This window comes from Aulonocara sp. 'chitande type north' Nkhata Bay, linkage group LG15 (genome assembly GCF_057382095.1).
Source record: "Aulonocara sp. 'chitande type north' Nkhata Bay isolate Kocher_YH1m ecotype deep benthic linkage group LG15, A_spYH_male_GT1.1, whole genome shotgun sequence".
Taxonomy (NCBI): Eukaryota; Metazoa; Chordata; class Actinopteri; order Cichliformes; family Cichlidae; genus Aulonocara; species Aulonocara sp. 'chitande type north' Nkhata Bay.
This window is the reverse complement of record NC_141358.1, coordinates 20943604-20958592: the sequence shown is the minus strand read 5'-3', so window position 1 is coordinate 20958592 and position 14989 is coordinate 20943604. Positions and strand designations below refer to the sequence as shown.

At 39.0% G+C, this 14989-nt stretch overlaps 1 protein-coding gene across 4 annotated transcripts in view; it reads right to left on the bottom strand.

Moving 5' to 3' along the window:
• The window catches only part of fam184ab (family with sequence similarity 184 member Ab), a 221265-nt gene that overhangs the window by 78627 nt on the left and 127649 nt on the right, over positions 1–14989 (bottom strand). For all 4 annotated transcript variants that reach the window (XM_086264896.1, XM_086264897.1, XM_086264898.1 and 1 more), the window contains one exon: positions 1003–1125. In XM_086264896.1, the coding sequence (XP_086121022.1) occupies positions 1003–1125 (123 nt within the window). The remainder of the gene's footprint in view (positions 1–1002; positions 1126–14989) is intronic.

The window sequence follows — 14989 nt, the reverse complement described above, 5'->3', positions numbered from 1 at the left end:
GTTTCCATTTCAGATTTTTAAATGAGCCAAGCCCATATTTTTTTTTTGCTAACATAGCAAAATAGTTTTGAAATGCATCACATATTAATTTCCCCAAATGTCTGAAGTAGTGGCTAAAAATGTTTGCATAAAGTACCCCAAAAAACAACAACAAATAGTGGCAGCAGATTTATACTGAGGAAACCTTGAAACTGAAAACCATTTACTGATTCAGTGTTTTAGTATGCAATCAATTTAATTCATTCATAATCATTTGAGCTAAACTCTCATCTTTATTCTTTCTTGTTCAGCTACTTTACTACACAAGTACTAAAGTCTTGTTGTTTTGCAGCAGAGCTGATCTGACCTGCTCAGGTGCAGTCAGGTTCAAAAAGAATTAAAACTGAAGCTTTGGGTTTAAAGTTTTATAAAAAGAAATCTCGAACCCAGTTACCTCCTCTCCTGGGCTCAGTTTGAGTTTACAAGCTCTATTTTTTCACACACTTAATTTTTCTGTGTCCTTTAAGAGCGACGGAAGCTGTGATTCTTAGAAGCGATCCTCAGCTCATTTTTCAGGGGCTAACATGACTGAAATGTGTTTTTATTTCAGCTTAAAAACAGCAAGCAGTTTTTAACACTCTGGGAACACATTTTTTGAAAAGCTCAAGATTCAGATGTAGGTTTCTTAAACTTTCTGTGGTGAGAAAACTGACCGGAAGTTAAAACAACTGTAATAGTATATGTGTGTATTTAAAAAAAAAAATCTAAACTTTTACCAAAGTGTGCACATACTTAAAGAAACTCCATGTGCTCAAGGACATCGCTTCATCTGATCTCAAGAACGGGCACTAAACTGATTTAAAAGGTCAAGAATAAAATTTAAACCTTTCAGTTTTTCTTCTTTCCATTGAGATGCTTCTGATCTGTTTTCAAAGTGTTCCTTTAACTTTTTTGAGCAGCGTATTTACACAATATATTGTTTGCACACTTGAACAGAAGTTTTACAAAGTCAATGTGTCGTACCTCCTCAGTGGCTGCATTGAGTTTGGACGTCAGCTCCTCCCTCAGCTCATCCAGCTGCTGCCTGAGCAGCGTCTTCTGCTCCTCCAGTGACTGACGCTCCCTCTCAAACTGCTGCTCCAGCTCCTGTGGAGAACGATCAATAACACAACACTGTCAAAAACAACAGGGAAACTTAGAAAGCCAAAGTGAGCTCAAGACCTTGGATGAAAAGTTTTTGCGCCTGAAGATTCCTTGAACCCTTATCTGTTTCCCTCAGATAAGTGACTCACATAAAGGGGAAACAGTACGAGTCGTGCATGATTTAGTTGAAGGTCGAAGTTAAATTTAATCAGTATTCACGGTATTTAGCGTCTGTAAAGATTTTGAGTCATACAGGTAATGCAATATCTGAGAGACGAGTCAGGGCAGAAATGATTCATAATTCAGATGAAATCTTGTTAAAAACGGTCACGATCAAACAGCAAGTCATTTTTCCACTAACCTACTGAGTACCAATTAATCTAAAATATAGCAAAAGCTGCAAAACCGAAGGCCAACATGAACAACCTTGGGCTCAGTGAATAGGAGACACTTGAGAGGAATTTGAAATACAACAAAATCGGCATAACTGTGCCACCAGTCCATTATAAGAAATGAAAAACACCAGCAAATACTTACAATTTTACATCAGGCTAATAAAAAAACAGCTTTATAATGAGCCAGGAAACATTGATGTTACTGCACATGTTCTACATACTCCCACCTAAAACTCAAAAAGTTTCAAACTGCATTGAAGCGCAAAAAGTTACAGCAATTATTTCAGTCGTAATAGTCCTGAGTGGCCTCTTCAGTGAATGTACCAGGGTGGAAGAGGTTAGAGAAAACCTTTGCAAAGGTTTTTGTTAGAATTTCCTAACTGAAAGTCAGTTTTGCAAACCACATCTAAAACAATCTAAAAGCCAAGGCAGTCGCTCTTTCATTTAAGAGTTTCACCAAAACTGTGCTATTCTACCAAAGTTTTATACCAAAGGTTTAGCAGACATAATCTTTAACATCAGACAAAGTGATGCTAATGGGAACATTACTGTGAGTTCATGTTTACTAAATGAATGTTAGCCGATGTAGAGATGCTGTAGACTTGACGTGTCATTGTTTGCCAGCAAGCTGATGTGGGAGGGAGAGAAAAAATGGAGCCTATACACAGATTATTAAAACAGTGCATACAGCGGTGTTGCACTACACCAGTACTGATAAAAAAATTTTAATACTTCATAACAAACATCAATGTTGTGTTTTAAATACATACATTTGTATTTTGAGTACAAAAAAAAGGTGTGGCTAAACCACATATTAGATAAAGTTTTGTTATGTTATAGATTTTATTTTAAACTGATTTTTATTTTTGCTTGAGTATTTTGGAGTCTGTAGTACTTGTTATAATTTAGTTTTAGTTTTAGAGTTTAATTTGTTCCCTCAGTATTTCCTGTCTTATTCTCTTGTGTCAACCCACCTTTTATGTGTCTGCATTTCACCATTTAACAATTTTCCCTTCCTGTTTTATTTTGATAGTCTTTTGTCTCTAGTGTCTTGTGTTTAATTTTACTTCCCCTCCTGCCTCACTGCGTTTGATTATCTTCACCTGTGTTTTTTTTAATCTACCTATCCATCCATCCATCCATCCATACTATGTACTTTTTTTTAGACTTTTTCCATCAGCTGAAATAAAAACTTGCTTTTGTTTGATTTAACCTATCTCCACATATCTACGTTTGGATTCCCTTTGCCTGCAGTTCATGACATGACATAAAGTTACATTTCTAAGAAACTACATGTCTACAGTGGAGTTTATATAGCAACACTGTAGTTATGGATTTACTGCAGTGCTGTAAAAAGACAACTCTGAGGCATTAATAAGGTAACTACAATTCATCTACAGGTGTATCTGAACCAGATTTCAGGTCACTCCATCAAACATTTGTTGATACATTTTACTGGTGACTAAAGAAGGATCCAGATCCAGATCCAGAACTTGCCTCCCTCTCTCTCCTTTGTTTGACATTACATTCACTGCATTCATCTGTACAAATTTCTAAATATACTTCAAACATTTTCATTGTCCTTGGCAGTCAGAAGAGAAAGCGCTCTTGCAATTGTCACCACTATAAAGCTTATTATGTCTTCTGATGAATGGGGAATGGTTTCTGTTATACTGAGCGATGATTGCTACTTTCCAAGGACAATTAGAGCTCAGGGAAATTGCTATAATGTCAAATAAAATTTGCCACCGTTATTCATTACACAGGAGGATGGAGTTTGTAACGGCGTGCAAAAACACTCTGACAAGTGTGACAGAGTCCCATAAAAATGAATGGGACTTTAAAAAATGTATTTGAATGGAAGAAAGAGTGAAAAATCACAGTAATTCATGTGTAATGCTTCATGACTTCTTACATTCCACTCTCTGCTTAGAGCATGGAAAGTTTCTCTGTTGTCATTCTGACAAATGTTACAATTGTTAGCTCACCTTGCGTAGAAAGTGAATATTTAATGACACAAGAATGCATGTGTAAAAAAAAAAAAAAACCCTCTGCAATGTGTAATATTTTACACCAACATAACCAGTTAAAACATCACATATTGCTCCACTACTGGCTTCCCACAGCACAAAGGCTCAAATTAGTCTGACAGATGCTGTGAATCCTGCAAAAAACTGAAAATATACCAAAAAGACTTCAAAACATAACCCTAAACTAGAGCTGCATCTTTCTATTTTCTGCCCGGAGCCTGCTTCTGCCCCAGACCCCTGCAGAGAAAAATGAGGGCAAAAATCAGGACACAGAATAACTCTGTAGCAGTATGAGAACTGTATTTATTTTATATGTAGTTTATTTATTTTTTATTATTATAGGACACAATATGCAACATGAACCAAGAGATGCATTTATAGCCAAAGCTAGTCTGCAAGCCCCGTTCCTTGCACAGTAAATACAAACAGTAACAAACAGTGACCAAAGAGTTACACAATCATTTAGTGACAGTATACTGAGAAAATTATACTCACAATAATGGGGAATAAGTGAGCCTACATTCACTCAGTGCCAATTAATTATGGTCCCTCCTTTTTGTGCCATTAAAAGGAGACTTCACCAACTATTCAGCTGCAAACCATAAAACAAAAACATTAAACTGAATATGGCACAATGACTCATCAGCCATCACAGTAAGGTAAGTACGACAGTCTTTCTGGGAGTTCTTACAGATGGCTGAAGAGGCCACAGTCTGGGCATAAGATGTGGTACATTTGTGCTGTGCACCAGTGTTAGAAAGGGGAGCTGGTGTGGTTGCTAGAAAGCATCTCATTATCACAGGGCATATGCAGGTTTCTACAATTTATGGGACTCTGGGGGCACACAATCGGTGAGAGCCTGCACTGCAGGGCCGACTGAGTCGACAAGCCGGCCTGGTCGAAATAAGGAAAGGGACATCTCGCCTTCCATCAAAGGCTGAAAACTTCCTGTATTTGCAGAAACAGCCGCCAATACAGAAGGATATACAGGAGGAGGTAAAATTGTATTTGACCAGATGCGTTCTGACCGTGTTCGTGATCCAGCCTCAGTTTGCTGAATTTACAAGAAACCTAAGAATTGGGGGGGGGGGCACTTTAGCTCTAACTTTTAAAAATCCTTGGGGATTCTCACTATACTCAAGTAAGTATTAAGAAAAAACATTGAAATATTTCAATACTTCAAAGAAAACAAAAACTATCTTCTAGATAAAAAAAAACATTTGTTTTAAAGTCCAACTTTTTTACTATTATTTAACCTTAAAAATCAGAGAATATTGTGTGAATTGCAGACTGTTTGGTGCTGAAACAGACAAAGTCAAATGGTGCAAAAAATAACAAAGAAATAAGAAATAATAAGAGAGAAGGAAATAATAAAGACATATCTATAGGCTCCATAGACTGTATATAAAAGATGGACAGATCTTCCAGCTCTCATAAAAGAAGCAAAGACCTGCAACTTCTTTTAATGTAAAAAGAAGCCAGACTATGCATGGAAAAATGAACTTACTTTTCACCACATTTAATATCTCAGTAAACAGTTTATTGATATGTTTTTGGTCTCTAATTAATGACCAAGTCTTATTTTATAATAATAATAATGTATCTTTTATTGATCCCATTTAACCCATTCACTCAGTGAAGCAGTGGGCAGCCACCAATCTAGCGCCCGGGGAGCAGTGTGTTATACAACATGATGCTCATTGTGTTTTACACTGTGGCTTCCACCTTATTTAAATTAAGATGGACAAAATTCTCAACTCAAGATGTTAAAACAGAACAGAACTAACTAAAGGGGTGATGTCACAGTGACTGTCCATCTTGTATAGAAAGTCAGTGATTATGACACAGAAGGATTAATGTCATGCCAGGTAGCTTCATTTAGAGCGTGAGACAAAGGCAGAATAGATCCATTTAAATTCAAAATGCAGCCTCCTCACAGACAACTGTCATTATAATTTAAAGTGATGAAAGAATGAAGATGACGAAAGAAAAAATGATTAACTAGAAGTGATGAAACTTGGATCAGACAAAAGAATTAGGTGATGAAGATTCATTTCTTCTCATCTGTCTGCTCTGTCATTTTTGGAGAAAAGATGTAAAATTGTGAGTGAGTGAGACGGGAATGAATGCTGCTGGCCGCCCTCCTCCTCATCCTCCTCCCCATCACTCTTTAAATCTGAACAATTCTGCACACAGTGCTGACAGCATAATCATGAACAGGACTGAACAATGGTAAATTACTGTGCAGTTGAGAACGCAGTGGGAGGGAATAGGAAGCCATGTTAATCCCACAGCCGTGAAAATCCCACAGAGCCACGGAGGAGAAAGTCTTCGTATGGAATGCATATCTATAACTACAGAAATAATAAGTCTTCTCTTAGCGCTGCTTTCCCATCTGATCAGGTCTACAGTGGAATATCATTTAAAACATCCTCATTATGCAACTTTGATGCAAGAGAATACTTGATCACTTGCTTTCACATGGCTGTGTGACTGGAATGAAGGACTCTTGAGATTAGGCATCATCACAAGGCTATTTCGGGCTGGTGGAACTGCATGCCACGGCTGCAGTCAAATCAGTGGTAGGCTGCGATTTGGAACAGCAAACCATAGGCTCATTAAATTGGTCCCAAGCCCAGTTTGTAATCCTAGGAGACAATTTCACTGTTTCATATCAGATACAAAGCTATTCTGTTGGTGCAGTATTCTTCGATACTAGGCACAAAAAAGGATGCCACCGATGATCATCTCCTGAAATTATCCAATATCAACTTGTATTTATTTATGCTTCAGCAACTGTTTTCATTGCACCTTTTACAACAATGACCATGTATACCTCTATGCTGCACTCTAGCTTATATTTGTGGGTCACTTCATTAGGTGTCCCCGTTCAGCTGCTCGTAAATGCAAATATCTAGTCAGCCAATCAAATGTCAGCAACTCAGTGGCTTTAGACATGTATGCATGGTCGAAGTAACCTGCTGAAGTTCAAACTGAGGATCAGAATCATGAAGAATGGTGATTCAAGTATGATTGTTGACCAGCTGGACTGGTCAGAGTATTTCAGAAGCATTGGGAATTTTCCCAAAGAGTTTACAGCGTGATCAGAAAAAGAGGAAAAATCCAGTGAGCGGTAGTTCTCTGGGAGAAAATGTCTTGTTGATGCCACAGATCGGAAGAGGAAGTGGATCTGATAGGATGTCAAAATCAACCCAAATAACCACTTTTTACAAGTGAGGAATGCAGAAGAATGAACAAGACAAACAACAGCAGCAGAAGACCCCACAAGGTGCCACTGCTGTCAGATAGAAACAGGAAACTGAGGTCACATTTAACATGGGCTCATCAAAACTGGACAACAGAAACCTTCTGGTGAGCCTTGATGTCTTAATTGTGTCATTTGTACTTTGGCATGAACAGCATGAAAGCATGGATCCACCCTGCCTTGTGCCAGTGGTTCAGGCTGGTGCTCGAACTCTATTAGTGGGTGGGATATTATCTTGAGACACTTTGGGCTCCTTAGTATCAGAGGAGCACTGTTTAAACAGCCAACCCAAGTACTGCTGCTAACCACGTACACCCCTTATGACCACAGTGTACGCATCTTATGATGGCCACTTCAAGCAGGATAACACACCATGTCACAAAGTTTAGGTCATCTCAAACTGGATTTTTGAATGTGACAATGAATTCACTGGATTTAAATGACCTCCAAACATAGAAATTTAACAGAGCTCCTTTTGGTAGAAGACAAGACATCGTCCGTGTGCGGCTGACAAATCTGCAGGAAGTGTGTGATGCTGCCACGTCAATATGGACCAAAGGATCTGAGGAATGTTTCCAGCACCTTGTTGATTCTGTGCCCTGAAGAATTAAGAAAGTTCTGGGGAAAATTCTTTTTTGCATTTATTTTTTGGCCTTTTTTCTACACATTTTTGGATTCTGTTGGTTTCTCACATTTTCTTGACTTTCTGTTTGATCTCTCTAGGTCTTGCCTCTTGGGTCCTAAACTACTGCTCTACATTCCTTATATCCAACTGTGACATCTAAATCAGGAGTTTTCTTTAAAGCACATTTACTAATGAACTTTGCAGCATTCATTTCAGACGAGAGGGAAATAAGAAACTCAGTGCTTTCCAAAAAGAAACTCATGTTCTTCTTAAGAGTTAAAAAAAAAAAGGTAATGGGGTAAAAATATATACCATAGAATATGCAGCAGACAAGCAGTGGGTAAAAGCGTCATCTAAGAACTGTGCATGTATGTGCTTAAGCTCTGTTAGGGAGGCCACACGCTGTTCTAAGTAAGTAGCAGTAAAATATTGATGCTAGAAGTTTTAGAAACTCTCATATATGCACAGACACACACACACACACACACACACACTGTACTGGTTACCACAGCCATATCCTTGAGCCAGTGCTCACATCTGTCTCCTTCAACATCAAATCATTTTGCCCTAAATTTGATCACTTTACTTACTTTATACCCTCCACTTGGAGTTTTATGCGCAGTAAATGTCATCCGTGTCCTGGTAAGACTGTGAATTTAAATATATTGGTCTTGCGCTCTTTTCAATGTCGAACTTTCAAAGCTTCTAACAAGCCTTATTTCCTCATTTATTTGAAAGACGACACCCCCCCCCCCCCCCAACAATTAACGTTGTCCTTTAAAGAAGCAAAAGCTTAAAAAGTTCCTTTTTTTACTATGTAGCTTGATGTTTTCTAACATGTGCATGCAATGTGTTAATCTAATTAATGTCTTATTGTTTCTGTAGCAGACACACTACAACAACTCGAGGAGCACTAGTTTAAGCATCTCCCTGAAATAGCACCTAACGCTTAAGACGCTCTTTGTCACCTGTGTGACTCATCAGGCAGCATGAACTGTCTGCACATGTGGCTGTCATCAGCTGCCACTTCTTATTATACTTTGTTTTCATTGAGAACCTATTTTAAATGCCTGTTCTGGATCTGGTTGCTTTGTGACATAATAAAACTGACAAAACCTTCATCGGGTTATTCACATTCCTACCAGCTCAGATTAGGAGAGCCCAGAGGTGTTCCAGATTACATTTATAGGTGATAAATATAAATGCGCACCCACATCAGTAGGTTGCATTTCCTCCTTTGATTTTTGCCAGCTTCTTAGTCACAGTTATAGCATCATTTGATGTATTTTAGTCTATAGACAACAAAAGAAAATGCAACTGATGTCATATGTCGTGCCTGTGCTAGTTGGTGTACTACTTTGAATATGAGTAACAACATGTGCGCAGTAGTATCACCCTGTGATACATTTTTCTCTTGTTAGAGGACTTGCTTTTTGTTTGCATGCTGGTTTGTGTTTTAGCAATGACTGTCTTTCACATTGACACTGAAGTTAAAAAGACTCGAAGCCCTACCATTACCAGGTACACTCAGGCAGAGGTGGAAAGTAACTCAGTACAGTAATCAAGTACTATACTTGACAACACTTGACTTGCTAGTACTCAACTTTCTAATTTAAACGGTTCTTCTGCTTCACCTCAACATTTCAATTTTTGTACATTCATAAGAAAATACATTTATCTCTATTCATCTGTTTAGATTTTACAGTCTATTCCATGTGACTGATGGTTCCCAAACTTAGATTTTAACATTCTATTATTCTATTATTAACTTGTAACACCTATGTAATTTGCACAAATCCTTTTAGTAGACTGTTTAAGTATTAATAAGCAATAACACAAAGCTTAGGGCAAAGTTGGTAGAAGAGCACAGAACAATGTGGTTACAGTGATTCTTCTCTGAGAGCATGCAGGATATAACATCACTGCTCATCTCTGCCTTTATTATTACAACAGTGCAAGTCAGAAATGAAGCCGAATCAGCTGCTTGGCTGCATCACTCGGGGTCTGGGTACCTCTCACTGCTAACTCTGTGTGACCATTATATACCGTTTTACAGGTCCGCACAGAGCTTTGATGTTATTCTTGCAGTCGCGGGTTGTTGTTTCTTGCATGAGTGCAGCGCTCTCTTTACTTTCTTGTCACTTTTACATGTTTGCCAGTGTTTCACGTTTGCTTCTTTGTACGTCTGCAAATGTGACTTTCTTCTTCGCTCTTTTTAGAAAGAAGATGTAATCATCGCTCCTCAGCAGTCATAAATCACTCTAATACTTTTGCCTCATCTTCCACATGAACTGTCATGAAAAGCCGCTGTTGTGCAACGCACATAAAAAACTATGCTGGAACATTTTTCCTACCCCCCCCCCCCCCCCAAATCACGCAGACAATCGAGGAACTTATGTAGCTTATTGTTTGATTAATAACTATGATGTAATTACTGAATTACTCCATTACAGAGCCAGAATATCAATGATGTGGCTCATCCGGTTCGCAATCCATCACAATTCACAGGTTCTTGCCAGTAAAATGACAACTGTGACCTTGAGCACACTTTGGGTGAAGACCCATTAGTTGATCACTGTCTGCAAGTCTCTGACCAATACCCAACACTGACTACAGTATATCCATCACTTTCTGCAGATTAAATACTGTAATCTTAGTTTACTTGCCTTTATATGAGGAGTAATTTCAGGTATAATGATCCCGTCAGTGCTGTCATCCGATAGGGAAAAATGTGAAGATTTTCAGCACTATGAAAAGTGAAAACCATCAGGTTGTGAGAGCCTAACTCACCAATCTCAATATCCAAAAGAAACTTTAATCAAACCTTCATCAGTCCCGGATTGCTAAACTGATTCGTGCGTACTACACAATACGAAACATTTCAGTAAACAATGCATGAACAGTCACAGACTTTAGTAAGCACAAACTTCAAAATTAGGGAAAAAACTCCAAACATCACAGCTCACTGCTCTGTCTATCATCATCTTTCTAACAGATTTTCAATTTCAAACGTTCTTCAGCCTCTCTGAGAGAATCACATCTGCTCTTCCTCTTACACACAGGAAAAACTGCGCTCTTTGTATTCACGAGACTGACAGTCTTGTGACAACAATAAACTGAAAATGTTAGTCGGATCTTTTTCCACCGCCTGAGAGGAAGCGTTTCAAAGAGGGGCATCACCTGAAATTCAATATGAAATTAACTGAATACCGAAGCCAGTATTCAGCATTTCTTTACATTTTTGGCATCAGCAGAAAAAAGCTATTGAAACAGTATTTAGACCTTTGTGAAAAACATGTTACAAATTGTCTAGGAAAACACAGCATGTATCTTCTTTATAGCTCTTGCGGCAGTGAATAAAGGAGAGTTTTTGTACAGATTGCAGAAACAGGCTTGTGATAAGTTACTTGTTAGTAATCCACACACACAACTTACATAAGATCATTTGTGGAGAGGTAAATGAGTATGGCTCACAGTACAGGACTATATTAATAATTGGGAATAGGAAAAACTTTCATTTTCAACCTAGATTGTTAATAATCAACATAAATCCCCCCCCCCCCCCACCACCACCACCACCACCACCACACACACACACACACACACAACTGCAACCTACTGTAACTGTAGCCAGTGGTATAGAAAAACATATGCAACATAATGCGGGCTGTCTGTCATTCCACTCGTTCGCTAATGAATACAACATGAGCAGACTGAATTATCTGACAGGACCACATCCTTTGGCAGGCCGCAGATCCTTAGTGCAAAGAACCCGAGCGAGCCGACAGCTTGTATTTTGACTGAGTCGTTCCTGATTATCTGTCTGCTCATCGTTTTATAATATCAACTCTAACTACACGGTTATTTGCAGTAGGTGCCTCCCGGGTTATGATAAAGTTTTGTAACAACATGTCACCACTTATAACTGTGACTTAGAGGTAGAGCAAATTTCAAACAGGGAGGACGTTCGTCAAACAATCCAGGTGAGCAGCAAAAAGGAAACAAAAAAATACACAAGAACAATGGAAACAAGAGAAATACTACAAAGTATAAAGTAGAAATAAAACACTGACTTGAGGGAGTCTGTTGCTGCCTGGGTTAATAATAGCTAAAGTCCAAACGGGACACCGAATCTGATCCAATTCATCAGATTTCTATCATCAGTTTTGTGATCTAGTGTACATTTTTATCCCTGTCAGGTTACCGCTGACAGGGATAAGCAGAAGAGAGCGGATGGATGGATGGAGGTTACCGCTGAATAATTAGATTTCAAAATGAAATATAAAAACTTGACGACAGAAAGTATATCATACATAAGTATGATATATTTTATGTCAAACTTTTATTCTGTACATGATGACAACAGGGTGACACAAGCTGATTATTAATGACTGTTCTCTTTCCTCCTTATTTAAAAAATCAGCATTGACTTGTGTTCATATTCCTCAGTCGTTTGAGTTGCCATGGTGAATTGTGATATCACTGTTTTATGTGTTATAAACTACATAAAACTACACGTACTTCAGCTAGTTTGAAAGTAAATTTAATCTCAAAGTTTAGCTCTCCAGACAGCAAATTTTCCATCACATACTCTATATAACCTACAATATGTCTGTGAAGGTTCTCAGTCATCCAGGTCATCGTAGTCAAAGGAGCTTGCAAAGGGAGGAGGGAGGACAGACGCAACAACATTGTCATCCCCTATGTAGCCGGCGTATCAGAGAAACTCAGGAGAGTTTTCTCCAAGCATGACATCCCAGTGTATTTCAGACCCAGCAACACGCTCAGACAGAAACTGGTTCACCCGAAAGACAAAACGCCAAAACACAAACTTAACAATGTGGTGTATGCTGTACAGTGCAGCGAGGAATGCTCAGACCTCTACATCGGAGAGACCAAACAGCCACTTCACAAGCGCATGGCACAAAACAGAAGAGCCACCTCCACAGGACAAGACTCAGCAGTCCATCTGCATCTTAAGGATAAAGGACACTCTTTCGAGGATGCCAATGTTCACATTTTGGACAGAGAGGACAGATGGTTTGAAAGAGGAGTGAAAGAAGCCATCTATGTCCACTGTGAGCGACCATCTTTGAACAGAGGCGGGGGTTTACGACACCAACTCTCTGCCATCTATAATCCAGTTTTGAGATCCCTTCCCAGACGCCTTAACGCCCACTCACATCCTGGGCCATCTGACCTCAGGAATTCGCATGATAAGGTGGGGCCAGGTTTCACAATGAACACACCCGAAACTCTGGCTGATTGGGACCCACGCCCAGTTTCACACCTTGGCTCAGGCGATTAGAGGATCATCAGGGGTCCTTTTGTCCCTCTGTGGGGGGATACTCCCACTAGGTTTATATCTGGGACTCTCCACCATTTGACCTTAGAACTGAAGAAGCTTCTCGGATGAGAGGTGAAACGTCTTCAAGCAACTTAAAGAAGTCCAGACGCTTTATTTGCAAGCTCCTTTGATAACCTACAATACTCTACCTGCTGTGTAGCAAATGGTAGAGAGGAAATTACTGATAAACACAGAGGGTCATTTAGGAGCGAGAGAAAAATATTTCCTTCTGCAGTTAGCAGACCACAAACAAGAGAGTGAATATTGGACAACAGTCTAAATAAATAATGAAGTTACTCTGTAAGATGTCAGATCGTATCAGACTGCTGCAGTCAAAGGTTAGAGAAGCGTGTCTACTACAAGATCAATGGATCAGTCCCGGGTCATCTCTCTCGTCAACACCACTGCTCCGCTGATGCTGTTTCAGCCTACAGCTATGTGCAAGTGAAACTTTCCTTAAAAAATACATGCTAAATCAAGTTGGTCAAGTTAGTTTGTTAAAAATTATTTCCTGAAGACTAATCCATCCATCCATCCAATCCAATCCAACTTTATTTATATAGCACTTTTAAAAACAACAAAGTTGACCAAAGTGCTTTCCAATAATAAAACAGAGATAGCAGTTAAAAACCATACTTTAAGCATACAATGAAATCAATAAACAAAATAAATATATAATTGAAAAAGATAAAAATAAATCAGTGTATATATTAAATATCACAACATGAGTAGAATAAACAATAAGATGTACAATGAATAAGATTAACAAGGTGGAAAGATTAAGAATGATCAACAGCTGACTAAAAACTGACTCTGATAATACTCCTAGAAAGCCTTTGAAAAAAAGTGTGTCTTTAAAAGTGATTTAAACATTTCAAGTGTTGGGGCCAGCCTGATATGGAGGGGCAGTTTGTTCCATAGTTTGGGGGCCACAACAGCGAAAGCTCGGTCCCCTCGGTGTTTCAGTCTCGACATGGGGACAGCAAGGAGTGACTGGTCAGATGATCTCTCAGATCATCTGACCAGTCTGACCAGTCAGACCAGTGTCCTTTAACCATGCAGATTAAAGGACACCAGCATCTTACTTACCAAACATTTTTGTATTAGATGAGGTCAGTACCTGAAGCCAACGAGTTGCTTGTCATCTTGAGCAGTTCACCATCTCCTTCTTTCACTTTATTTCTGATTGAATGCAACATTTGACAACTCTAGCTTTTCAACATGTGCAGTTCTAGGGAATTCAACAGTAATGGCAAAGTTTGTAATAAAGCTGCCCAAGCCTTTACTGGACGAAGAGTGGCCCTTTTACCATACATTTTATACAGTTGTCCTAGGTGTGCGTGCCACCAAGATGTCTGATGGCCTAGCCCCCCCCAAAAAATCACCACAGAAGGTTTTGGTTAAACGTATTTAACCTCCCAGTGACTAGTATGCAGCTGATTAGCTCAAAACCGTGCAACAAGTTCACACTAGTTAGCAAGCTAATATTAGTGGGCTGAGATCACAGACACTATAAAAGATGAACACAGCTTTTGGGCCTGAAATTTAAGTTAATGCAAAAGCACCTTAACCGTGATTCTTTTTATTGGTCAGCCAGGAACCACTGCACTAGAAAAACTGGGGAAATGGCCCTCAGCTCACTCTCCCTGTGACCTCACTAAACATTTCCTGATATGTTTATGGGCCCAATCACTAGTTTCTAATCATCGCAAACAGCAACTCGGGCCCACTACCTTCCATTATTAACCCAATTACCTGTACTGCTGTCACTGTCAGCAGGCACCAGTAGACACTGTCACTATGATTTCCCATCACAGTAATGGCGACTGTGCTGGATGGTGGAGCACACAAATCGGCGATAGCAAGGCACCACGCGATGACCATGTTTTGACATATTTTTAGCTGCACATTGTCTTGTGACTAAAATATTACCAAAGCTCAAAAGTGCATAAAGTTAAAAAAAAAAAATCTAATGCATCAGAACAAATAAAAATACTTATGCACCAAAAGTTAATTTACTGTCACATCTGGTGTCCATCAGAAATTCTTCGAAAAACAGAATGTTTACGGCTTGAGAATAGCTCCGGGCCTGATGATGCAGGATCAATTAGCATACAGCTGTTCACATTCCTTCGGCTTCGAGCAATAATCGCTGATTACTCAAGATGCGGCAATCACAAAATAAACCCCTGTTGATTTTCATTC